The sequence below is a fragment of the Anomaloglossus baeobatrachus genome, chromosome 1, assembly GCF_048569485.1.
Source record: "Anomaloglossus baeobatrachus isolate aAnoBae1 chromosome 1, aAnoBae1.hap1, whole genome shotgun sequence".
NCBI classification, from domain to species: domain Eukaryota; kingdom Metazoa; phylum Chordata; class Amphibia; order Anura; family Aromobatidae; genus Anomaloglossus; species Anomaloglossus baeobatrachus.
In genome coordinates, this window is record NC_134353.1 from 946,989,954 (window position 1) to 947,016,598 (window position 26,645).

General features: G+C 52.9%; 1 protein-coding gene across 9 annotated transcripts in view; it reads right to left on the minus strand.

Annotated features, from left to right (window-relative positions):
- DDX4 (DEAD-box helicase 4) overlaps positions 1-26,645 on the minus strand; it is a 388,261-nt gene that overhangs the window by 253,077 nt on the left and 108,539 nt on the right. For 7 of the 9 annotated variants that reach the window (XM_075328899.1, XM_075328957.1, XM_075328939.1 and 4 more), the window contains 2 exons: positions 16,030-16,071; positions 15,779-15,826 (listed from right to left, as the gene is read on the minus strand). The exons of 1 other annotated variant lie outside the window; for it this stretch is intronic. In XM_075328899.1, the coding sequence (XP_075185014.1) occupies positions 15,779-15,826; positions 16,030-16,071 (90 nt within the window). The remainder of the gene's footprint in view (positions 1-15,778; positions 15,827-16,029; positions 16,072-26,645) is intronic. One more of the 9 variants, XM_075328930.1, reaches the window with a different exon arrangement.

Below are 26,645 nucleotides of genomic sequence, written 5' to 3' on the forward strand. Positions count from 1 at the left end.
GTACCCAGAAGCAGTGGCCTTGTCGTCCATTCGGGCTGACAAGGTGGCCACCGCATTGCTGGAGATTTTCTCCCGAGTGGGTTTTCCCCAGGAAATGCTCACTGACCGGGGGACCCAATTCATGTCCCAGCTGATGGAGACCCTCTGTAAGCAAGTCCAGGTGCGACATCTGGTGGCCAGCCCGTACCATCCACAGACTAATGGCCTGTGCGAGCGGTTCAATGGCACCTTAAAGCAGATGCTTAAGATGTTGGTCGACTCCCATGGGCGTGACTGGGAGCGGTATCTCCCACACCTGTTATTTGCTTACCGGGAGGTTCCACAGGCCTCAACAGGATTCTCACCGTTTGAGCTCCTGTACGGGCGACGTGTGCGGGGCCCCCTGGCTCTGGTGAAAGAGGCTTGGGAAGGGGATTTGGCCACCCCTGGAGTGTCGGTTATCGAGTATGTCATGCGCTTCCGGGACAAAATGCAGGCCTTGACGCAACTGGTACACGACAATATGGCTCAAGCCCAGGCTGATCAGAAGCGTTGGTACGACCAGAACGCTTGTGAGAGGACCTACCAAGTGGGTCAAGAGGTGTGGGTACTGGTCCCCGTACCACAGGACAAGCTTCAGGCAGCCTGGGAAGGCCCATACCTCGTGTACCAGCAGCTCAACCCTGTAACGTACCTGGTCACCCTGGACCCCGCCCGTGGAAGGCGGAAGCCCTTCCATGTGAACATGATGAAGGCACATCATGAGCGGGAGGCATGTGCGCTCCCCGTGTGCAACCTGCCCGAGGAGGGAGAAGCGGAAACCCTCTTGGATATGCTAGCCCAGGTTAGGGCAGGCGGATCCATTGAGGATGTGGAGGTTGGCCACCAGCTCTTGGAGGACCAACGGTCCCAGCTGTGGGCCACCCTACACCCCTTCCGGGGGTTGTTTACCAACCAGCCCGGAAGGACTGACTTGGCTGTCCATCACGTGGACACTGGGGATCATCCCCCGATCCGGCGTTCAGCATATCGGGTCTCCCTGGAGGTGCAGCAACACATGCGCCAGGAGATTGACGAGATGCTGGAGCTGGGGGTGATCCAGGCATCCAACAGCGCTTGGGCCTCGCCTGTAGTCCTCGTCCCTAAGAAGGACCGAACCACTCGGTTCTGCGTGGACTACAGGGGGCTCAATGCGGTCACGGTCGCCGATGCGTACCCAATGCCACGCATCGATGACCTGCTCGATCAGTTGGCCGGGGCTCAGTACCTGACCATCATGGATCTGAGCCGGGGATATTGGCAGATCCCCCTGACTCGCAAGGCCAGGGAACGCTCTGCCTTTATTACCCCATTTGGACTGTACGAGTCCACGGTGATGCCATTCGGGATGAGGAATGCCCCTGCCACTTTCCAGCGGATGGTCAACACCCTGCTCAAGGGACTTGAAGGGTACGCGGCCGCGTACCTGGATGACATTGCCGTCTTCAGTCCCACCTGGGAGGACCACCTAGAGCATCTAGCACAGGTGCTCAGGCGGATCCACCGGGCAGGTTTGACCATCAAGCCGGGAAAGTGTCAGCTGGCCATGAGCGAGGTCCAGTACCTCGGTCACCGGGTAGGTGGGGGAACGCTGAAGCCCGAGCCTGAGAAAGTGGAGGCCATCGCATCCTGGCCCACCCCCAGGACCAAGAAGCAGGTGATGTCCTTCTTGGGGACCGCTGGGTACTATAGGAGGTTTGTTCCATGCTATAGTAGCCTGGCAAAGCCCTTGACGGACCTCACCAAGAAGAAGCTGCCCTCTGCAGTCGATTGGACAGTGGACTGCGAGACAGCCTTCCGGGCCATAAAGGACGCCCTGTCCAGCCCGCCCGTGCTACGGGCAGCCGACTTCACGCGGCCGTTTGTAGTACAGACCGACGCCAGTGACTTCGGCCTCGGTGCGGTGCTCAGCCAGGTGGACTCTGCGAGCCAAGAGCACCCAGTCTTGTACCTGAGCAGGAAGCTGTTACCAAGGGAAGTGGCCTATTCTACAATGGAGAAGGAGTGCCTGGCCATAGTGTGGGCCCTGCAGCGTCTGCAACCCTATCTATACGGGCGCCACTTCATCGTGGAGACGGGCCACAATCCCCTCAGCTGGTTGCACACCGTCTCTGGGACGAATGGGCGATTGTTGCGATGGAGCCTTGCGCTCCAGCAATACAACTTCACCATTCGCCACAAAAGGGGCCGTGACCACGGTAACGCAGACGGGCTGTCCCGACAAGGAGAGGTCGCGGACGGGCGCACGGGGGAACACCGGAGTGTGCTGCCCCCTAGCGCCCTCAAAAGGGGGGAGGTGTGAGGTAAATCCGGAGATATGACGATAAATCATGACATTCAAGTCATGTCAGGAAGCCCTCTCCTGGTGTCACTACCCCCTTCCCTTCACACAACTGGTTTAGCAACAAATCCATGGCCATGTCCTGTGATATGGAAATTAGGTGGCTTTAGGACAATGGACACAGGATGACTCCCTGCCGTCACCCTGTAGTAGGAGCTGCTAGCTAGTTAGCAAGGCTATGGAAATAGCCAGACAGAACGACTCCAGTAAAAAATGGTTCATATCTCGCAAGCCATATTTCCGATAAATATGGCAACCATAAAAATGGTGTCTCCGCATGTGGACGATGCCGGCACCCCCTTTTTATGGGAACAGGACATTGGGAAATGCCCCAGGCGTGATATCAGCCAATGGGGAACTGGCAGACAGGTCATGAGTCCCCTCGTTCTGTAGCTAAATTCATAACTGTCACAATGAGAGCATTGGCGTCTGCCTACGACGCTCCCAGGCAAAGTTATAGCCAAAATCCCCTTTGCTGGATAATTCTGATCCATGCAGGGGGAGTGGCAGTGCTTCCCTGTGAGGTCACTAAGGTAGGAGGGGACCTGGATCTGCCCAGGTTGATAACCCTACTTCGGCCATTTTCCAGCGTTCTTCTGCTCGGGGGCCTGGTTGGGACAGACCTGTGAGAGAGTTCCTGGAAACCTGGTCTACAGCGCCCCCCTGTGGCCAGACGCACAAGGTAACTGATTGAATTGCATACCTGTTGTAAACCATGCTTTATCTGTAACTGTACTCTGACATATGTGTATTCTGTAGATTCCCTATTGTATATATTGTAGTTCTAGTGTGCTTTAGGCTGATTAAATTATATAATTAATCTTGGGCTGTTCTGTTATCTCGATCTTGAATCCCACGTCTGTGTGTTCGGCTAATAGTTACCGTAAATCGGTTGGTGGCAGCGAGTTGTGCCAAGGATTATTGTGGGGAGGCCAGTGAGGTTCGGGGAGAGTTTATATATTCCGCCCGCGGAGGTCGGGGGAATATATACCCTTCTCTCGCCGGGGGCCCTTCAATAATCGGCATAAGTAGTATAGCGGCCTCCTTGCTTATGGTCGGGCAATTCCATAATTGGCCTGACTATAAGAGGGGCGCTAGAGAGCGCGTCACGTGCTCTGTCTGTCGGTCGGGAGGTATAAAGGAGGGGGACGCCCCCTTGCTACCCCCCGATTGTGACGTACTGGTAGCCAGCGCGGGGGATTTCTGAGTGACCCCCCGGTGGTTTGTGACAGATGATGTGGGAACAATGGACACAGGATGACTCCCTGCCGTGACCCTGTGGTAGGGGCTGCTATCTAATTAGCAAGCTTGGAAGTATCCAGACAGAACGACTCCAGTAAAATATGGTTCATGTCTCGCAAGCCATATTTCCGATAAATATGGCAACCATAAAAATGGTGTCTCTGCATGCGGACGATGCTGGCACACCTTTTTTATGGGAGTAGGACATTGGGAAGTACCCCAGGCGTGATATCAGCCAATGGGGAACTAGTAGACAAGTCATGAGTCCTCTCGTTCTGTAGCTAAATTCATAACTGTCACAATGAGAGCGTTGGCGTCCGCCTACGACGCTCCCAGGCAAAGTTATGGCCCATATTCCATGTTGTGGATATTGTCCATAACTCCAGCCAGGGGTGGAGCAGTGCTCCCTCTGAGGTCACTAAGGTAGGAGGGGACCTGGATTTGCCCAGGTTGATAACCCTACTTCGGCCATTTTCCAGTGTTCTTTCGCTGGGGGTCACGTGTAGGAAACATCTGTGGGAAGGATCCTAGAAACCTGGTCTACAGCGCCCCCCTGTGGCCAGACGCACAAGGTAACTGCTGGAACTGTGTACGCCTGTTTGTAAACCATGCTTTATCTGTAACTGTACTCTGACATATGTATATTCTGTAGATCCCCTATTGTATATATTGTAGTTTCTAGTGTGCTTTAGGCTGATTAAATTATATAATTAATCTTGGGCTGTTCTGTTATCTCGATCTTGAATCCCACGTCTGTGTGTTCGGCTAATAGTTACCGTGAAGCGGTTGGTGGCAGCGAGTTGTGCCAAGGAGTATTGTGGGGAGGCCAGTGAGATTCGGGGAGGTTTTATATATTCCGCCCGCGGAGGTCGGAGGAATATATACCCTACTCTCACCGGGGACCCTTCAATAATCGGCATAAGTAGTATAGCGGCCTCCTTGCTTATTGTCGGGCAATTCCATAATTGGCCTGACTATAAGAGGGGCGCTAGAGAGCGCGTCATGTGCTCTGTCTGTCGGTCGGGAGGTATAAAGGAGGGGTGACCCCCCACTTGTTACCCCCCGATTGTGACGTACTGGTAGCCAGCGCGGGGGATTTCTGAGTGACCCCCCCCCGGTGGTTCGTGACACCTCGGCGCTGACGTTCTGCACAGCGTCCCGCCCCCACTCTGGCTGGCAGGCCTGGGGGCGGGAACGAAACGAACTAGGCCGGAAAAAGCCGGGGACTGTAGTAGTAAGCGCGGCCGTCAAATATGCACGGCGAGCGCGGAAGTCCCCGGCGAACCACAAGTCCCAGCCGCGCCGCAGTTAAAACTGACAGCAGCGGCCGGCGCGACCGTTTCCAAACCATTAACTCCTTCAGCTAGCTGAAGATAGTGTGGCACACGCGCACAGCGCTATTGTCCCGGGCGCACTAACACACCCAGCAATGCTGGTGTGTGTGTGCGCGATTTGCACGGGGACACAGAGTACCTTAATGTAGCAGGGCCATGTCCCTGACGATACTCAGCTCCATGTCCAGCAGATCCCAGGGGCTGTGGATGGAGCACGGTCTCAGTGCCTGGAGACCGGTAAAATCCCACTTCACCCAGAGCCCTAAGGGGGATGGGGAAGGATGCAGCATGTGGGCTCCAGCCTCCGTACCCGCAATGGGTACCTCAACCTTAACAAACACCGCCGACAAAGAGTGGGGTGAGAAGGGAGCATGCTGGGGGCCCTGTATGGGCCCTCTTTTCTTCCATTCGACATAGTCAGCAGCTGCTGCTGACTAAACAGTGGAGCTATGCGTGGATGTCAGCCTCCTTCGCACAAAGCTTGAAAAATGAGGAACCCGTGATCCCACGGGGGGTGTATAGGCAGAAGGGGAGGGGCCTTACACTTAAGTGTAATGCTTTGTGTGGCCTCCGGAGGCAGTAGCTATACACCCAATTGTCTGGGTCTCCCAATTAGGAGCGACAAAGAAATTATCTGTGTGTCTATATGACAATCGCACAGACGCCATAAAATGATTCCTAAGATGTGCGTACAAGAATTTGTTAACTAGATAATCAAGCCAGAATGAACAATGAGGTATTTAGAAAATAATCTGTAATCAGTTAGTTCTCACCATGTGAGATGTGGGATGTGAGATGTGGGAGGTTGACTCCTCGTTCTTGCTCAGCAACGTGTTAAAGCTGGTATTAGGAATCCAGAAACAGGCTGATTACGTACTGTGTGAACATTGCTGGATATCTCTGACCAATCAGGGACAATGTTGAACTGAATAACTGTGTATTTTATAATAAACGGATCAGAAGACCATTGAGCTTCTCCCGAATAGACACGTCTGTGGGGTTATTGCTCCCCTCATACATACATCTACGCAGATCGATTTGAACGCCGTCTCTGTGACCCAAACGAGGGACCCCATTTGTGGTCTCCCCTAAATTCCCATCCTTGACAATTTGTGAATGGGAGTGACGCGCGCTAAAACTGTACTGTGTGAACACTGCCACAGCTTTTTAACACTGCTCCTGTCACCCATGTGTGATGAGGTAGGACTTGTTTTTTTATTTTACCAATAGTACCCGAATCGCCTGCCACAAATAATGCAAATTTTACAACCTGCCGCAACTCTAGTCAGGTCTCAATTTACCAGTTTCCACTACAAATGTGGCACAGGAATTTTCAAACATTTTTCGCAATTGTTGTAGCGGTGTCAATTTTAGCTGTTTTTCTTCTTTAAAGAAGGGAATTTTGTTACTTACCGTAAATTCCTTTTCTTCTAGCTCCTATTGGGAGACCCAGACGATTGGGTGTATAGCACTGCCCTCCGGAGGCCACACAAAGCAATTACACTAAAAAGTGTAAGGCCCCTCCCCTTCTGGCTATACACCCCCAGTGGGATCACTGGCTCACCAGTTTTAGTGCAAAAGCAAGAAGGAGGAAAGCCAATAACTGGTTTAAACAAATTCACTCCGAAGATACGTCGGAGAACTGAAAACCATTCAACATGAACAACATGTGTACCCGAAAAACAACCAAAAATCCCGAAGGACAACAGGGCGGGTGCTGGGTCTCCCAATAGGAGCTAGAAGAAAAGGAATTTACGGTAAGTAACAAAATTCCCTTCTTCTTCGGCGCTCCATTGGGAGACCCAGACGATTGGGACGTCCAAAAGCTGTCCCTGGGTGGGTAAAGAAATACCTCATGTTAGAGCTGCAAAGACAGCCCTCCCCTACGGGGAGGCAACTGCCGCCTGCAGGACTCTTCTACCTAGGCTGGCGTCCGCCGAAGCATAGGTATGCACCTGATAATGTTTGGTGAAAGTGTGCAGACTCGACCAGGTGGCTGCCTGGCACACCTGTTGAGCCGTAGCCTGGTGTCGTAATGCCCAGGACGCACCCACGGCTCTGGTAGAATGGGCCTTCAGCCCTGATGGAACCGGAAGCCCAGCAGAACGGTAGGCTTCAAGAATTGGTTCTTTGATCCATCGAGCCAGGGTGGCTTTGGAAGCCTGCGACCCTTTGCGCTTACCAGCGACAAGGACAAAGAGTGCATCCGAGCGGCGCAGGGGCGCCGTGCGGGAAATGTAGATTCTGAGTGCTCTCACCAGATCCAACAAATGTAAATCCTTTTCATACCGATGAACTGCATGCGGATAAAAGGAAGGCAAGGAGATATCCTGATTAAGATGAAAAGAGGATACCACCTTAGGGAGAAACTCCTGAATGGGGCGCAGCACTACCTTGTCCTGGTGGAACACCAGGAAAGGAGCCTTGGATGACAGCGCTGCTAGTTCGGACACTCTCCGAAGAGACGTGACCGCTACCAGAAAGGCCACTTTCTGTGAGAGTCGAGAAAGTGACACATCCCTCAGAGGCTCGAAGGGCGGCTTCTGGAGAGCAACAAGGACCTTGTTTAGATCCCACGGATCTAACGGCCGCCTGTACGGAGGTACGATATGACAAACCCCCTGCAGGAACGTGCGCACCTGAGAAAGTCGTGCTAGACGCTTCTGAAAAAACACGGATAGTGCCGAGACTTGCCCTTTAAGGGAGCCGAGCGACAAGCCCTTTTCCAACCCAGATTGCAGGAAGGAAAGAAAGACAGGTAACGCGAATGGCCAGGGAGATACTCCTTGTGCAGAGCACCAGGATAAGAAAATCTTCCACGTTCTGTGGTAGATCTTAGCAGAAGTGGACTTCCTAGCCTGTCTCATGGTGGCCACGACCCCTTGGGATAATCCTGAAGACGCTAGGATCCAGGACTCAATGGCCACACAGTCAGGTTCAGGGCCGCAGAATTCCGATGGAAAAACGGCCCTTGGGACAGTAAGTCTGGACGGTCTGGTAGTGCCCACGGTTGGCCGACCGTGAGATGCCACAGATCCGGGTACCACGACCTCCTCGGCCAGTCTGGGGCGACGAGTATGACGCGGCCGCAATCGGATCTGATCTTGCGTAACACTCTGGGCAAGAGTGCCAGAGGTGGAAACACATAAGGGAGCCGGAACTGCGACCAATCTTGCACTAAGGCGTCTGCCGCCAGAGCTCTTTGATCGCGAGACCGCGCTATGAAGGTCGGGACCTTGTTGTTGTGCCGAGACGCCATTAGGTCGACGTCCGGCACACCCCTGCGGCGGCAGATTTCCTGAAACACGTCCGGGTGAAGGGACCATTCCCCTGCGTCCATGCCCTGGCGACTGAGGAAGTCTGCTTCCCAGTTTTCTACGCCCGGGATGTGAACTGCTGATATGGTGGATGCTCTTTCCTCTACCCACATCAGAATCCGCCTGACTTCCTGGAAGGCTTGCCGACTGCGTGTCCCTCCTTGGTGGTTGATGTATGCCACCGCTGTGGAGTTGTCCGACTGAATTCGGATCTGTTTTCCTTCCAGCCACTGCTGGAAGGCTAATAGGGCAAGATACACTGCCCTGATCTCCAGAACATTGATCTGAAGGGTGGATTCCTGCTGAGTCCACGTCCCTTGAGCCCTGTGGTGGAGAAAAACTGCTCCCCACCCTGACAGACTCGCGTCTGTCGTGACCACTGCCCAAGATGGGGGCAGGAATGATCTTCCCTGCGATAATGAGGTGGGAAGAAGCCACCATAGCAGAGAATCCTTGGCCGTCTGAGAAAGGGAGACTTTCCTGTCTAGGGAAGTTGTCTTCCCGTCCCATTGGCGGAGAATGTCCCATTGAAGTGGACGCAGATGAAACTGCGCGAACGGGACTGCCTCCATTGCTGCCACCATCTTCCCTAGGAAGTGCATGAGGCGCCTTAAGGGGTGCGACTGACCCTGAAGGAGAGACTGCACCCCTGTCTGTAGTGACCGCTGCTTGTCCAGCGGAAGCTTCACTATCGCTGAGAGAGTATGAAACTCCATGCCAAGATACGTTAGTGATTGAGTCGGTGCCAGGTTTGACTTTGAAAAGTTGATGATCCACCCGAAAGTCTGGAGAGTCTCCAGCGCAACATTCAGGCTGTGTTGGCATGCCTCTTGAGAGGGTGCTTTGACAAGTAGATCGTCCAAGTAAGGGATCACCGAGTGTCCCTGAGAATGCAAGACTGCTACCACTGCCGCCATGACCTTGGTGAAAACCCGTGGGGCTGTCGCCAGACCAAATGGCAGAGCTACGAACTGGAGATGGTCGTCTCCTATCACGAAACGTAGAAAACGTTGGTGCTCTGTAGCAATCGGCACGTGGAGATAAGCATCTTTGATGTCTATTGATGCAAGGAAATCTCCTTGAGACATTGAGGCAATGACAGAGCGGAGGGATTCCATCCGGAACCGCCTGGCGTTCACATGCTTGTTGAGCAGCTTTAGGTCCAGAACAGGACGGAACGAGCCGTCCTTTTTTGGAACCACGAAGAGATTGGAGTAAAAACCTTGCCCTTGTTCCTGCAGAGGAACAGGGATCACCACTCCTTCTGCTCTTAGTGAGCACACCGCCTGCATAAGGGCATTTGCTCGGTCGGGATGTGGGGAGGTTCTGAAGAACCGAGGCGGAGGATGAGAACTGAATTCTATCCTGTACCCGTGAGACAAAATGTCTGCTACCCACCGGTCTTTGACCTGTGGCAGCCAAATGTCGCAAAAGCGGGAGAGCCTGCCACCGACCGAGGATGCGGAGGGATGAGGCCGAAAGTCATGAGGCAGCCGCCTTGGAAGCGGTTCCTCCAGTTGTTTTCTTGGGGCGTGAATGAGCCCGCCAGGAATCTGAGCTCCTTTGCTCCTTCTGAGTCCCTTTGGACGAGGAGAATTGGGTCTTGCTGGAGCCTCGAAAGGACCGAAACCTCGACTGCCACTTCCTCTGTTGAGGTTTGCTCGATCTGGGCTGGGGTAAGGAGGAGTCCTTACCCTTGGACTGTTTAATGATCTCAGCCAATTGCTCACCAAACAGTCTGTCTCCAGATAGTGGCAAGCTGGTTAAACATTTCTTGGAAGCAGAATCTGCTTTCCATTCCTTTAACCACAAGGCTCTGCGCAAAACCACAGAGTTGGCAGACGCCATTGAGGTACGGCTCGTAGAGTCCAGGACAGCGTTGATAGCGTAAGTCGCAAACGCAGACATTTGCGAGGTTAGGGACGCTACTCGCGGCACTGCTGGACGTATGATAGAGTCCACTTGTGCCAGGCCAGCTGAAATAGCTTGGAGTGCCCACACGGCCGCGAATGCTGGAGCAAACGACGCGCCGATAGCTTCATAGACAGACTTTAACCAAAAGGTCCATCTGTCTGTCATTGGCATCTTTAAGTGAAGCCCCATCTTCCACTGCAACTAAGGATCTAGCCGCAAGCCTGGAGATTGGGGGGTCCACCTTTGGACACTGGGTCCAGCGTTTGACCACGTCAGGGGGAAAGGGATAACGTGTATCCTTAAGACGTTTGGAGAAACGCTTATCTGGATAAGCATGATGTTTCTGGACTGATTCTCTGTAGAAAGGGCTGGGGGAGAAATATCCAACAGTCTATTGATGGCCGCTATAAGGTCATTTACCATAGCGTCACCATCAGGGGTATCTAGATTGAGAGCGGTGTCAGGAGTAGATTCCTGATCACCCACCTCTGTCTCCTCATACAGAGCCTCGTCTCGCTGAGACCCTGACCAGTGTGATGACGGCGAGGGTCTTTCCCAGCGAGCCCGCTTAGGCTGCCTGGGACTGTCATCCGAGTCAGAGTCTTCAGCCTGTGATGCCTGGGACCCCCTTGAAGTACGGATTAGTTCCAACTGAGGGGGACCGGGGAGCATAGACACAGCAGTGTCCATGGTCTGAGAAACTGGCCTGGACTGCAAGGTTTCCAGGATTTTTGTCATAGTCACAGACATCTTATCAGCAAAAACTGCAAATTCTGTCCCCGTCACCGGGGCAGGGTTCACAGGCGTCTCTGCCTGGGCCACTACTACCATAGACTCTGGCTGACGAAGTGGCACAGGGACCGAACATTGCACACAATGGGGGTCATTGGAACCTGCCGGTAGATTAGCCCCACATGCGGCACAAGCAGTGCATACCGCCTGTGCCTTGGCACCCTTGCGTTTTGCGGATGACATGTTGTTGTCTCCTCAGAGCAATGAGGGTATAAGCCAAGAAGCGACTGTACAGTGCAATATAAATATATATGGTACAGAGAAAAAATGCACCAAATAACACTGTGGCACTAGTGGGGCCAGCACTTATGTGCAGCTTACCGCCCGCATAAACGCGGGTGTGTGGTCGCCAGAGTCCCTTGTCTGAGTCCCCCAGAGCCTGTGTCCGTTCTCCAGCCAGACTGCATGCAGGAATGGCTGCCGGCGTCCTGTGGAGAGGGGCGGGCCCTGGGCGTGTTGAGACCAAGAGCGGGAAACTTGCGTCCCCACTGTGCCCAGTGAGAGGGCTGGAGCTTGTAAATAAGGCTCCAGCCCTCGGCGCTGCCTATTGCACAGCGTCTCTCCCTTTCCCTGATTGACAGGGTGGGGGCGGGAACGAACCGTAACTAGGCCGCAAAAGCCGGAGACTAGATTTATGAGCGCTGCCGCCGTAAAAGCGCGGGCAGCGCGAGTCCCCGGCGCACTACAAGTCCCAGCGGCGCCGCCGCTCCCGGAGCGGCCGGCGCGGTAGTTCCCAAGACAAAAAATCACTCAGCTAAGCTGCAGTGACTCTAACCCGAGCGCGCAGCGCTAGTGCCCCCGGCGCACTAGCACACCCAGCAAGCCTGGAGTGTGCGTGGCCTGTCTGTGCGGGGACACGGAGTACCTGAACGTTGCAGGGCCTTGTCCCTGACTGTACTCAGCTCCTCCAGCAGGGTCTCTGGGTCTGTGGATGGAGCTCGGCCTCAGGGTTTGGGGGCCGGTAAGATCCCACTTCTACAGAGCCCCTCAGGGGGATGGGGAAGGAAAGCAGCATGTGGGCTCCAGCCTCCGTACCCGCAATGGGTACCTCAACCTTACAAACCGCAAGTGGGGTGAGAAGGGAGCATGCTGGGGGCCCTATATGGGCTCTCTTTTCTTCCATCCGATAGAGTCAGCAGCTACTGCTGACTAAACAGTGGAGCTATGCGTGGATGTCTGACCTCCTTCGCACAAAGCAGAAAACTGGTGAGCCAGTGATCCCACTGGGGGTGTATAGCCAGAAGGGGAAGGGCCTTACACTTTTTAGTGTAATTGCTTTGTGTGGCCTCCGGAGGGCAGTGCTATACACCCAATCGTCTGGGTCTCCCAATGGAGCGCCGAAGAAAAAAAAGTGCTGGATAGCTCCAGCTTTTATTTTACTGTGCTTAGCTGGAGGACGTGTGACAGAGCGCCATCGTTTTTTGTGATGTAAATATGTGAGGGTAGCCTGGGCTATGTGCCGTTTGTCCAGATGTAATAAGATTATCTGTGTGTAAATAAAAGTATAGATGTCGTTGCATAATTATCTGTGTCTGTGACAATCGCATAGACGCTTTATAATAGGATTCTAAGATGTGCATACACTAAGGTGTTAAAGATAATGAAGCCAAAATGAACAATGAACAAAGGGTATTTATAATATACTGAGTGAATCTGTAATCAGTTCTCACCACTTGAAACATGGGATGTGAGATGTGGGAGGTTGACTCCTCGTTCTTGCTCAGCAACGTGTTAACAAAAGTATTCAGTAGCTAGTATTAAGCCAGAAACAGGCTGATGACGTACTAGATGGACATTGCTGGTTATCTTTGACCAATCAGGGACAATGTTGAACTGAATAACTGTGTATTTTATAATATACGTATGAGAAGACCATCGAGCGTCTCCCGAGTAGAGACACGTCTGTGTGGTTATTGTTCTTCATACATACATCTGCGCAGATCGATTTGAACTCAGTCTCCGTGACCCTGAAAAACCCAATTTGCGGTTTTCCCTAAATTCCCAACCTTGACAAATATCATGCCATACCGGGGTGAAGAAAAACAAAAAAACTGCCTTCCGCTATTTAATGAAGAAAAAAAAAAAGCTACATTAACAGAAAAGAAGGGAATTTTGTTACTTACCGTAAATTCCTTTTCTTCTAGCTCCTATTGGTAGACCCAGACGATTGGGTGTATAGCACTGCCTCCGGAGGCCACACAAAGCATTACACTAAAAAGTGTAAGGCCCCTCCCCTTCTGGCTATACACCCCCAGTGGGATCACTGGCTCACCAGTTTTAGTGCAAAAGCAAGAAGGAGGAAAGCCAATAACTGGTTTAAACAAATTCACTCCGAAGTAACATCGGAGAACTGAAAACCATTCAACATGAACAACATGTGTACCCGAAAAACCACCAAAAATCCCGAAGGACAACAGGGCGGGTGCTGGGTCTCCCAATAGGAGCTAGAAGAAAAGGAATTTACGGTAAGTAACAAAATTCCCTTCTTCTTCGGCGCTCCATTGGGAGACCCAGACGATTGGGACGTCCAAAAGCTGTCCCTGGGTGGGTAAAGAAATACCTCATGTTAGAGCTGCAAGGACAGCCCTCCCCTACGGGGAGGCAACTGCCGCCTGCAGGACTCTTCTACCTAGGCTGGCGTCCGCCGAAGCATAGGTATGCACCTGATAATGTTTGGTGAAAGTGTGCAGACTCGACCAGGTAGCTGCCTGGCACACCTGTTGAGCCGTAGCCTGGTGTCGTAATGCCCAGGACGCACCCACGGCTCTGGTAGAAAGGGCTTTCAGCCCTGATGGAACCGGAAGCCCAGCAGAACGGTAGGGTTCAAGAATTGGTTCCTTGATCCATCGAGCCAGGGTGGCTTTGGAAGCCTGCGACCCTTTGCGCTGACCAGCGACAAGTATAAAGAGTGCATCCGAGCGGCGCAGGGGCGCCGTGCGGGAAAAGTAGATTCTGAGCGCTCTCATCAGATCCAACAAATGCAAATCCAATTCATATCGATGAACTGGATGAGGACGAAAGGAAGGTAAGGAGATATCCTGACTGAGATGAAAGGGGGATACCACCTTAGGGAGAAAACCCGGAATCAGGCGCAGCACTACCTTGTCTTGGTGAAAAACCAGGAAAGGGGCTTTGGATGACCGCGCTGCTAGCTCGGACACTCTCTGAAGAGACGTGACCGTTACCAAAAAAAAAAGGCCACTTTCTGTGACAGTCGAGAAAGTGAAAAGACATCCCTCAGAGGCTCAAAGGGCGGCTCCTGGAGAGCAAGTAGTACCCTGTGCAGATCCCATGGGTCTAACGGCCTCTTGTACGGAGGGACAATGTTACCAACCCCCTGCAGGAACGTGCGTACCTGAGGAAGTCGTACTATGCGCTTCTGAAAGAATACAGACAGCGCTGGGACTCGTCCGTTAAGAGAGCCGAGCGACAAACCTTTTCCCAAACCAAATTGTAGGAAGGAAGGAAAAGTAGGCAATGCAAATGTCCAGGGAGACACTCACTGAGCAGAGCGCTAAGATAAGAATATCTTCCACGTCTTGTGGCAGATCTTGGCAGACGCCGGCTTCCTAGCCCGTCTCATGGTGGCAATGACGTCTGGAGATAATCCTGAAGACGCTAGGATCTCGGACTCGATGGCCACACAGTCAGGATCAGGGCCGTAGAATTCAGTGGAAAAAACGGCCCTTGGGACAGTAAGTCTGGCCGGTCTGAGAGTGCCCACGGTTGGCCGACCGTGAGATGCCACAGATCCGGGAACCACGACCTCCTCGGCCAGTCTGGGACGACGAGGATGGCGCGGCGGCAAGCGGAGCTGAGCTTGCGTAGCACTCTGGGCAACAGTGCCAGAGGTAGAACACATAGGGTAGCTGGAACTGCGACCAATCCTGAACTAGGGCGCCTGCCGCCAGAGCACTTTGCTCGTGAGACCGCGCCATGAAAATCGGGACCTTGTTGTTGTGCCGAGACGCCATTAGGTCGACGTCCGGCATCCCCCAGCGGCTACAGATTTCCTAACACCATTCTGGGTGCAGAGGCCATTCCCCTGCGTCCATACCCAGGCGACTGAGGAAGTCTGCTTCCCAATTTCCTACTCCCGGGATGTGAACTGCGGATATGGTGGATGCTCTGTCCCCCACCCACATCAGAATCCGCCGGATTGCCTGGTAGGCTTGGCGATGCGTGTTCCGCCTTGGTGGGCGATGTCCCTGGTCCCTGAACGGCACTCCCGCTCCACATCCAGCAGGTTCTATGGGTCTGTGGATGGAGCCCGGCCTCAGGGCTTGGTGGCCGGAAAGATCCCACTTCCTCAGAGCCCCTCAGGGGGATGGGGAAGGAAAACAGCATGTGGGCTCCAGCCTCCGTACCAGCAATAGGTACCTCAACCTTACAAACCGCAAGTGGGGTGAGAAGGGTGAAGGGAGAAGGGAGCATGCTGGGGGCCCTAGTATGGGCCCTCTTTTCTTCCATCCGATATAGTCAGCAGCTACTGCTGACTAAACAGTGGAGCTTATGCATGGATGTCTGACCTCCTTCGCACAAAGCAGAAAACTGGTGAGCCAGTGATCCCACTGGGGGTGTATAGCCAGAAGGGGAGGGGCCTTACACTTTTTAGTGTAATGCTTTGTGTGGCCTCCGGAGGCAGTGCTATACACCCAATCGTCTGGGTCTCCCAATTGAGCGCCGAAGAAAAAAATACAGGTCTCAAAAGAAAAAAATATTAAATCACAAAAAAGTGGAAGATATGGGTCTCAAAAAATGAATTGGTGGGAAAATTGCAAACGTAGTGTTAAACACGCTGATAATTCGGATTTTCTCACCGCCTCTGTTCGATCGATATTGGTCATTGTTTTGTTCATCGTTAAACCCTGTGGTGCAAGAGAAAACAATTTAGTTACCAGATACGAACGACTGGGGCAGGACCCTCAGGTAACACATACTGGACACATGGGAGCTCTACAACCGCGGCATTGTCTACAGACACTTCTCAAAGCAACAAACATTCATAAAATTATGGGGGAAAAAAGTAGAAGCCTTTAAGAGGAAAAACAAAGAAAAGTGATGTTTCTACCTGAAAATCGCGAACGTTCCTGACTGTCAGATGAATCAAATCCTGTAATAAAAGGGAATAATCAGCAAGACACAGGTCACATGTGCCCAATGACCCAGCGACTGGACGAGACATGGACATGTAGTCACTGGCTTTCCAGGATTCACAAAAAATAAACCAGATTTAAGGAAAAAAAAAAAAAATTAGTGTTTTGTAAAATAATTATTTTTGCACTGACCCTAAAATGCTTTTCTCAATGAAAAGATTGGGGGGGCAAGACAGGGGGTAAGGAAAGGACACTGAGTAAAAAAGAGATTGGAATGCAAAAAAAAAAAAAGGGAATTTTGTTTACTTACCGTAAATTCCTTTTCTTCTAGCTCCAATTGGGAGACCCAGACAATTGGGTGTATAGCTTCTGCCTCCGGAGGCCACACAAAGTATTACACTAAAAGTGTTAAGCCCCTCCCCTTCTGCCTATACACCCCCCGTGCATCACGGGTTCCTCAGTTTTAGTGCAAAAGCAAGAAGGAGGAAAGCAAATAAATTGGTTTTAAGTAACTTCAATCCGAAGAAATTTCGGAGAACTGAAACCATTCAACATGAACAACATGTGTACACGAAAAAACAACAGCCCGAAGGGAACAGGGGCGGGTGCTGGGTCTCCCAATTGGAGCTAGAAGAAAAGGAATTTACGGTAAGTAAACAAAATTCCCTTCTTCTTTGTCGCTCCATTGGGAGACCCAGACAATTGGGACGTCCAAAAGCAGTCCCTGGGTGGGTAAAATAATACCTCGTAATAGAGCCGTAAAACGGCCCGTTCCTACAGGTGGGCAACCGCCGCCTGAAGGACTCGTCTACCTAGGCTGGCATCCGCCGAAGCATAGGTATGCACCTGATAGTGTTTGGTGAAAGTGTGCAGGCTCGACCAGGTAGCCGCCTGGCACACCTGCTGAGCCGTAGCCTGGTGCCGTAAAGCCCAGGACGCACCCACGGCTCTGGTAGAATGGGCCTTTAGCCCTGAGGGAACCGGAAGTCCAGAAGAACGGTAGGCTTCGAGAATTGGTTCCTTGATCCACCGAGCCAGGGTGGATTTGGAAGCCTGTGACCCCTTACGCTGACCAGCGACAAGGACAAAGAGTGCCTCCGAGCGGCGCAGGGGCGCCGTACGGGAAATGTAGATTCTGAGCGCTCTCACCAGATCTAACAAATGCAAATCCCTTTCACATTGATGAACTGGATGAGGACAAAAAGAAGGTAAGGAGATATCCTGATTGAGATGAAAGGTGGATACCACCTTAGGAAGGAATTCCGGAACCGGGCGCAGCACCACCTTGTCCTGGTGAAACACCAGGAAAGGAGCTTTGCATGACAACGCTGCTAGCTCAGACACTCTCCGAAGTGATGTGACTGCTACTAGGAAGACCACCTTCTGCGAAAGGCGAGAAAGAGAAATATCCTTCAAAGGCTCAAAAGGTGCCTTCTGAAGGGCCATCAGAACCCTGTTCAGATCCCAGGGTTCTAACGGCCGCCTGTAAGGAGGGACAATGTGACAAACCCCCTGCAGGAACGTGCGTACCTGAGAAAGCCTGGCAAGACGCTTCTCAAAGAACACAGAGCGCTGAGACTTGTCCCTTAAGGGAGCCGAGCGACAAACCTTTTTCCAATCCTGATTGAAGAAAGGAAAGAAAAGTGGGCAATGCAAATGGCCAGGGAGAAAATCCCTGATCAGAGCACCAAGATAGGAATATCTTCCACGTCCTGTGGTAGATCTTGGCAGACGTTGGTTTCCTGGCCTGTCTCATAGTGGCAATGACCTCTTGAGATAACCCTGAAGACGCTAGGATCCAGGACTCAATGGCCACACAGTCAGGTTGAGGGCCGCAGAATTCAGATGGAAAAACGGCCCTTGAGACAGCAAGTCTGGACGGTCTGGTAGTGCCCACGGTTGGCCCACCGTGAGATGCCACAGATCCGGGTACCACGACCTCCTCGGCCAGTCTGGAGCGACGAGGATGGCGCGGCGGCAGTCGGCCCTGATCTTGCGTAACACTCTGGGCAACAGTGCCAGAGGTGGAAACACATAAGGGAGTTGAAACTGCGACCAATCCTGAACTAAGGCGTCTGCCGCCAGAGCTCTGTGATCGTGAGATCGTGCCATGAATGCCGTGACCTTGTTGTTGTGCCGGGACGCCATTAGGTCGACGTCCGGCCTCCCCCAGCGGCAACAGATCTCCTGAAACACGTCCGGGTGAAGTCCATGCCCTGGCGACTGAGAAAGTCTGCTTCCCAGTTTTCTACGCCCGGGATGTGAACTGCGGAGATGGTGGAGGCCGTGGCTTCCACCCACATCAAAATCCGCCGGACTTCCTGGAAGGCTTGCCGACTGCGTGTTCCGCCTTGGTGGTTGATGTAAGCCACCGCTGTGGAGTTGTCCGACTGAATTCGGATCTGCTTGCCTTCCAGCCACTGCTGGAACGCTTTTAGGGCAAGATACACTGCCCTGATCTCCAGAACATTGATCTGAAGGGAGGACTCTTGCCGAGTCCACGTACCCTGAGCCCTGTGGTGGAGAAAGACTGCTCCCCACCCTGACAGACTCACGTCCGTCGTGACCACCGCCCAGGATGGGGGTAGGAAGGATTTCCCCTTCGACAATGAAGTGGGAAGAAGCCACCACCGAAGGGAAGCTTTGGCTGCCTGAGAGAGGGAGACGTTCCTGTCGAGGGACGTCGACTTCCTGTCCCATTTGCGTAGGATGTCCCATTGAAGAGGACGCAGGTGAAACTGCGCGAAAGGGACTGCCTCCATTGCTGCCACCATCTTCCCTAGGAAGTGCATGAGGCGCCTCAAGGGGTGTGACTGACCTTGAAGGAGAGATTGCAACCCTGTCTGCAGTGACCGCTGTTTGTTCAGCGGAAGCATCACTATCGCTGAGAGGGTATGAAACTCCATGCCAAGATATGTCAGCGATTGGGCCGATGTCAGATTTGACTTTGGAAAGAAGGGAATTTTGTTTACTTACCGTAAATTCCTTTTCTTCTAGCTCCAATTGGGAGACCCAGACAATTGGGTGTATAGCTACTGCCTCCGGAGGCCGCACAAAGTACTACACTTAAAAGTGTAAGGCCCCTCCCCTTCTGGCTATACACCCCCCCGTGGGAGCACGGGTCCTTCAGTTTTAGTGCAAAAGCAAGAAGGAGGAAAGCCAATAACTGTTTCAAAAACAAATTCCATCCGATAAACAATATCGGAGAACGTAAGTTATTAACATGAACAACATGTGCACCCGAAAAACAAATACCCTCAGAAAAACAGGGCGGGTGCTGGGTCTCCCAATTGGAGCTAGAAGAAGAAGGGAATTTTGTTACTTACCGTAAATTCCTTTTCTTCTAGCTCCAATTGGGAGACCCAGACGATTGGGTGTATAGCTATTGCCTCCGGAGGCCACACAAAGTATTACACTAAAAAGTGTAACGCCCCTCCCCTTCTGCCTATACACCCCCCGTGGGATCACGGGCTGCTTCAGTTTTAGTGCAAAAGCAAGAAGGAGGAAAGCCAATAACTGGTTAAACAAATTCAATCCGAAGGAACATCGGAGAACTGAAACCATTCAACATGAACAACATGTGTACCCGAACAACCAAAAATCCCGAAGGAACAGGGGCGGGTGCTGGGTCTCCCAATTGGAGCTAGAAGAAAAGGAATTTACGGTAAGTAACAAAGAAGGGAATTTTGTTACTTACCGTAAATTCCTTTTCTTCTAGCTCTTATTGGGAGACCCAGACGATTGGGTATAGCTACTGCCCTCTGGAGGCCACACAAAGCACTACACTAAAAGTGCAAGGCCCCTCCCCCTCTGGCTATACCCCCCCCCGTGGTATCACGGGTTCTCCAGTTTTAGTGCCAAAGCAAGAAGGAGGAAGCCAATAACTGGTTTAAACAAATTAACTCCGAATAACATCGGAGAACTGAAAAACCGTTCAACATGAACAACATGTGTACCCGCAAACAACAAAAAAACATCCCGAAGGACAACAGGGCGGGTGCTGGGTCTCCCAATAAGAGCTAGAAGAAAAGGAATTTACGGTAAGTAACAAAATTCCCTTCTTCTTCAGCGCTCTATTGGGAGACCCAGACGATTGGGACGTCCAAAAGCTGTCCCTGGGTGGGTAAATAAATACCTCATGTTAGAGCTGCAAAACAGCCCTCCCCTACGGGGGTGTCACTGCCGCCTGCAGGACTCTTCTACCTAAGCTGGCATCCGCCGAAGCATAGGTATGCACCTGATAATGCTTGGTGAAAGTGTGCAGACTGGACCAGGTAGCTGCCTGGCACACCTGTTGAGCCGAAGCCTGGTGACGTAATGCCCAGGACGCACCCACGGCTCTGGTTGAGTGGGCTTTTAGCCCTGAAGGAACCGGAAGCCCCGCAGAACGGTAGGCCTCAAGAATTGGTTCTTTGATCCATCGAGCCAGGGTGGCTTTAGAAGCCTGCAACCCCTTGCGCGGACCAGCGACAAGGACAAAAAGTGCATCGGCACGGCGTATGGGCACCGTGCGGGAAATGTAGATTCTGAGTGCTCTCACCAGATCTAGCAAACGTAAGTCCTTTTCATACCGGTGAACCGGATGAGGACAAAAAGAAGGCAAGGAAATATCCTGATTAAGATGAAAAGAGGATACGACCTTAGGAAGAAACTCCGGAATGGGGCGCAGCACAACCTTGTCCTGGTGGAACACCAGGAAGGGAGCCTTGGATGACAGAGCTGCCAGCTCAGACACTCGCCGAAGCGATGTGATCGCAACAAGAAACGCCACTTTCTGCGACAGCCGAGAAAAGGAAACTTCCTTCAGAGGCTCGAAGGGCGGCTTCTGGAGAGCAACTAGTACCCTGTTCAGATCCCATGGATCTAACGGTCGCTTGTACGGGGGCACAATATGACAGACCCCCTGCAGGAACGTGCGCACCTTAGGAAGACGTGCTAGACGCTTCTGAAAAAACACGGATTGTTGCCGAAACTTGCCCTTTAAGGGAGCTGAGCGACAAGCCCTTTTCTAACCCCGATTGCAGGAAGGAAAGAAACTTGGGTAATGCAAATGGCCAGGGAGACACTCCCTGGGCCGAGCACCAGGATAAGAAAATCTTCCACGTTCTGTGGTAGATCTTAGCAGAATTCGACTTTCTAGCTTGTCTCATTGTGGCAACCACTCCTTGAGATAATCCTGCAGATGCTAGGATCCAGGACTCAATGGCCACACAGTCAGGTTCAGGGCCGCAGAATTCTGATGGAAAAACGGCCCTTGGGACAGTAAGTCTGGTCGGTCTGGCAGTGACCACGGTCGACCGATCGTGAGATGCCACAGATCCGGATACCACGACCTCCTCGGCCAGTTTGGAGCGACGAGTATGATGCGGCTGCACTCGGATCTGATCTTGCGTAGCACTCTGGGCAAGAGCACCAGAGGCGGAAACACGTAAGGGAGCTGAAACTGCGACCAATCTTGAACCAAGGCGTCTGCCGCCAGAGCTCTTTGATCGCGCGACCTCGCCATGAATGCCGGGACCTTGTTGTTGTGCCGGGATGCCATTAGGTCGACGTCCGGCACTCCCCAGCGGCGACAGATTTCCTGAAACACGTCCGGGTGAAGGGACCATTCCCCTGCGTCCATGCCCTGGCGACTGAGGAAGTCTGCTTCCCAGTTTTCTACGCCTGGGATGTGAACCGCGGATATGGTGGATGCTCTGTCCTCCACTTCTTGGAAGGCTTGCCGACTGCGCGTCCCTCCTTGGTGGTTGATGTATGCCACCGCTGTGGAGTTGTCCGATTGGATTCGGATCTGCTTTCCTTCCAGCCACTGTTGGAAGGCCAGTAGAGCAAGATACACTGCTCTGATCTCCAGAACATTGATCTGAAGGGTGGACTCCTGCGGAGTCCACGTCCCCTGAGCCCTGTGGTGGAGAAACACTGCTCCCCACCCCGACAGACTCGCATCTGTCGTAACTACTGCCCAGGATGGGGGCAGGAAGGATCTTCCCTGAGATAATGAGGTGGGAAGGAGCCACCATTGTAGAGAGTCCTTGGCCGTCTGGGAAAGCGAGACTTTCCTGTCCAGGGACGTTGACTTCCCGTCCCATTGGCGGAGAATGTCCCATTGAAGTGGGCGCAGATGAAACTGCGCAAAGGGAACTGCTTCCATGGCTGCCACCATCTTCCCTAGGAAATGCATGAGACGCCGCAAGGGATGCAACTGGCCCTGCAGGAGAGATTGCACCCCTGTCTGTAGTGACCGCTGCTTGTTCAGCGGCAGCTTCACTATCGCTGCTAGAGTATGAAACTCCATGCCAAGATACGTTAGTGACTGAGTCGGTGATAGGATCGACTTTGGAAAGTTGATGATCCATCCGAAAGACTGTAGAGTCTCCAGCGTAGCATTCAGGCTGTGCTGACATGCCTCCTGAGAGGGAGCTTTGACCAATAAGTCGTCTAGGTAAGGGATCACCGAGTGTCCCTGAGAGTGCAAGACTGCTACCACCGCCGCCATGACCTTGGTGAAGACCCGTGGGGCTGTTGCCAGACCAAATGGAAGAGCTACGAACTGAAAATGGTCGTCTCCTATCACAAAACGTAGAAAACGTTGATGTTCTGTAGCAATTGGCACGTGGAGATAAGCATCTTTGATGTCTATTGAGGCAAGGAAGTCTCCTCTGGACATTGAGGCAATGACAGAGCGGAGGGTTTCCATCCGGAACCTCCTGGCGTGCACATGTTTGTTGAGCCGTTTTAGGTCCAGAACAGGACGGAACGAGCCGTCCTTTTTTGGAACCACAAAGAGATTGGAGTAAAACCCTTGCCCTTGTTCCTGAGGAGGGACTGGGATCACCACTCCTTCCGCTCTTAGGGAGCCCACCGCCTGCAGCAGAGCATCTGCTCGGTCTGGATGTGGGGAGGTTCTGAAGAACCGAGCTGGAGGACGAGAATTGAACTCGATTCTGTACCCGCGAGACAAAATGTCCGTCACCCACCGGTCTTTGACCTGTGACATCCAAATGCCGGAAAAGCGGGAGAGCCTGCCCCCGACCGGCGATGCGGAGGGAGGGGGCTGGAAGTCATGAGGTAGCCGCTTTGGAAGCGGTACCTCCATTTGCTTTCTTGGGGCGCGTGTGAGCCCGCCACGAATCTGAGTTTCTTTGCGTCCTCTGAGTCCCTTTGTACGAGGTAAATGGTGTCTTGCCCGAACCTCGAAAGGACTGAAACCTCTGCTGCCACTTTTTCTGCTGAGGTTTGGTTGTTCTGGGTTGTGGTAAAGAGGAGTCTTTACCCTTAGACTGCTTAATGATATCAGCCAATGGCTCGCCAAACAGTCTATCTCTAGATAAAGGCAAACTGGTTAAACATTTTTTGGAACCAGCATCTGCTTTCCAGTCCTTTAACCACAAGGCTCTGCGCAAAACTACCGAATTGGCGGACGCCATTGAGGTGCGACTGGTAGATTCTAGGACCGCATTGATAGCGTAAGACGCAAACGCCGACATCTGCGTGGTAAGGTGCGCCACTTGCGGCACTGCTGGATGTATGATAGCATCCACTTTTGCTAAGCCAGCTGAAATAGCCTGGAGTGCCCATACGGCTGCGAATGCCGGAGCAAACGACGCGCCGATAGCTTCATAGACAGATTTTAACCAAAGGTCCATCTGTCTGTCATTGGCATCTTTAAGTGAAGCGCCATCCTCCACTGCAACTATGGACCTAGCTGCGAGTTTGGAAATCGGGGGGTCTACCTTTGGACACTGTGTCCAGCGCTTGACCACCTCAGGGGGGAAAGGGAAACGCGTATCTTTAGATCGTTTAGAGAAACGCCTTTCTGGGTGAGCGTCGTGCTTCTGGATTGATTCTCTGAAGTCAGCGTGATCCAACAAAGCACTCAATTTACGCTTGGGATAAAGGAAACGAAACTTCTCCTGCTCCGCAGCCGCCTCTTCTGCTGAAGGGGCTGGGGGAGAAATATCCAACAGCCTATTGATGGCTGAGATAAGGTCGTTTACCATGGCATCCCCATCAGGGGTATCCAGGTTGAGAGGGGTTCCAGGAATGGATTCCTGATCACTCTCATCAGACACATCACAGGGAGACTGATTGCGCTGAGACCCTGAGCAGTGTGATGACGTCGAGGGTCTTTCCCAGCGAGCTCGCTTAGGGTGGCTGGGGCTATCATCTGACTCATAATCCTCGGCCTGTGAAGCCGGGGACTCCCCTGTGGGCTGGATTAATTCCAAGTGAGGGGGACCTGAGGACAGAGGCCTCGCCGTGCCCAAAGACTGAGCCCCATGCATAGATTGCAAGGTTTCAAGTATTTTTGCCATAGAGACAGACATATTATCAGCAAAAACTGCAAAGTCTGTCCCTGTCACCGGGGCAGGACTTACAGGCGTCTCAGCCTGGGTCACTCTCCCTCCTGACTCCGGCTGGCGAAGCAGCACCGGGTCGGAGCATTGCACACAATGGGGGTCATCGGAGCCTGCTGGTAGATTAGCCCCACATGCAGCACACGCAGTATACACAGCCCTAGCCTTGGCAGCCTTGCGTTTTGAGGATGGCATGTTGTTGCTTCCACAGAGTGATCTGGGAGATGCAGCCAGAAGCGACCTTACAGTGCAAGAAATACAATATCTCTATATCCTACACAGTACACCAATACACCGTGATGCACTAGAGGGACCAGCACAGAAAAATCGCTTACCGCCCGCTTAAAAAGCGGGTGTGTGGTCGCCAGATAGCCCCTAGTCCAGGTCTCCCAGAGCCTTGCGTCCTTCCTCCAGCCAGACTGCATGTAATGGCTGCCGGCGTCCTGAGAGAGAAGGGGGGCGGGCCCTGGGCGTTCCTGGCCAAGAGCGGGAAGCCTGCTTCCCTCTGTGCCTAGTGTGAGGGCTGGAGCATGTAAATCAGGCTCCAGCCCTCGTCGCTGCTAGCGAACAGCGTCTCTCCCCTACCCTGAATGACAGGGTGGGGGCGGGAACGAATCGGAGCTGCCGGCGTCCTAGGCCCAAAAAGCCGGGGACTCAATTTATAACCGCCGCCGCCGTAAAAGCGCGGACGGCGGATCCCCGGCGCACCACAAGTCACAGCAGCGCCGCCCGGTCCAGAGGGGGTCGGCGCTGCGTTCCCATACACAAACAATCCCCCAGTAATCTGTAGGGACACTAGCTCCAACGTTGCGGTCCCCGGCGCACTACAACACCCAGCCAGCCCGGAGTGTGTCTGTGCCTGCCGGGGACACAGAGTACCTGTATGATGCAGGGCCTGTCCCTGATCGTACTCCTGCTCCGTCTCCATCAGGTTCTAATGGGTCTGTGGATGGAGCCCGGCGTCAGAGCTGAGAGGCCGGCAGGATCCCACTTCCACAGAGCCCTACCAGGGGATGTGGAAGGAAAACAGCATGTCAGGCTCCAGCCCTGTACCAGCAATAGGTACCTCAACCTTACAACACCATCCAGGGGTGAGAAGGGAGCATGCTGGGGACACTATATGTGTCCTCTTTTCTTCCATCCGAAATAGTCAGCAGCTACTGCTGACTAAAATCTGTGGAGCTATGCATGGAATGTCTGACCTCCTTCGCACACAAAGCTAAAACTGGAGAACCCGTGATACCACGGGGGGGGGTATAGCCAGAGGGGGAGGGGCCTTGCACTTTTAATGTAGTGCTTTGTGTGGCCTCCAGAGGGCAGTAGCTATACCCCAATCGTCTGGGTCTCCCAATAGAGCGCTGAAGAAAGGAAGGCAAGGAGATATCCTGATTAAGATGAAAAGAGGATACCACCTTAGGGAGAAACTCCTGAATGGGGCGCAGCACTACCTTGTCCTGGTGGAACACCAGGAAGGGAGCCTTGGATGACAGCGCTGCTAGCTCAGACACTCTCCGAAGAGACGTGACCGCCACTAGAAAGACCACTTTCTGTGAGAGACGAGAAAGTGAAACATCCCTCAGAGGCTCGAAGGGCGGCTTCTGGAGAGCAACTAGTACCCTGTTTAGATCCCATGGATCTAACGGCCGCCTGTACGGAGGGACGATATGACAAACCCCCTGCAGGAACGTGCGCACCTGAGAAAGTCGTGCTAGACGCTTCTGAAAAAACACGGATAGTGCCGAGACTTGCCCTTTAAGGGAGCCGAGCGACAAGCCCTTTTCCAACCCAGATTGCAGGAAGGAAAGAAAAGTAGGTAACGCGAATGGCCAGGGGGATACTCCTTGTGCAGAGCACCAGGATAAGAAAATCCTCCACGTTCTGTGGTAGATCTTAGCAGAAGTGGACTTCCTAGCCTGTCTCATGGTGGCAACGACTCCTTGGGATAATCCTGAAGACGCTAGGATCCAGGACTCAATGGCCACACAGTCAGGTTCAGGGCCGCAGAATTCCGATGGAAAAACGGCCCTTGGGACAGTAAGTCTGGTCGGTCTGGTAGTGCCCACGGTTGGCCGACCGTGAGATGCCACAGATCCGGGTACCACGACCTCCTCGGCCAGTCTGGGGCGACGAGTATGACGCGGCTGCAATCGGATCTGATCTTGCGTAGCACTCTGGGCAAGAGTGCCAGAGGTGGGAACACATAAGGGAGCCGGAACTGCGACCAATCTTGCACT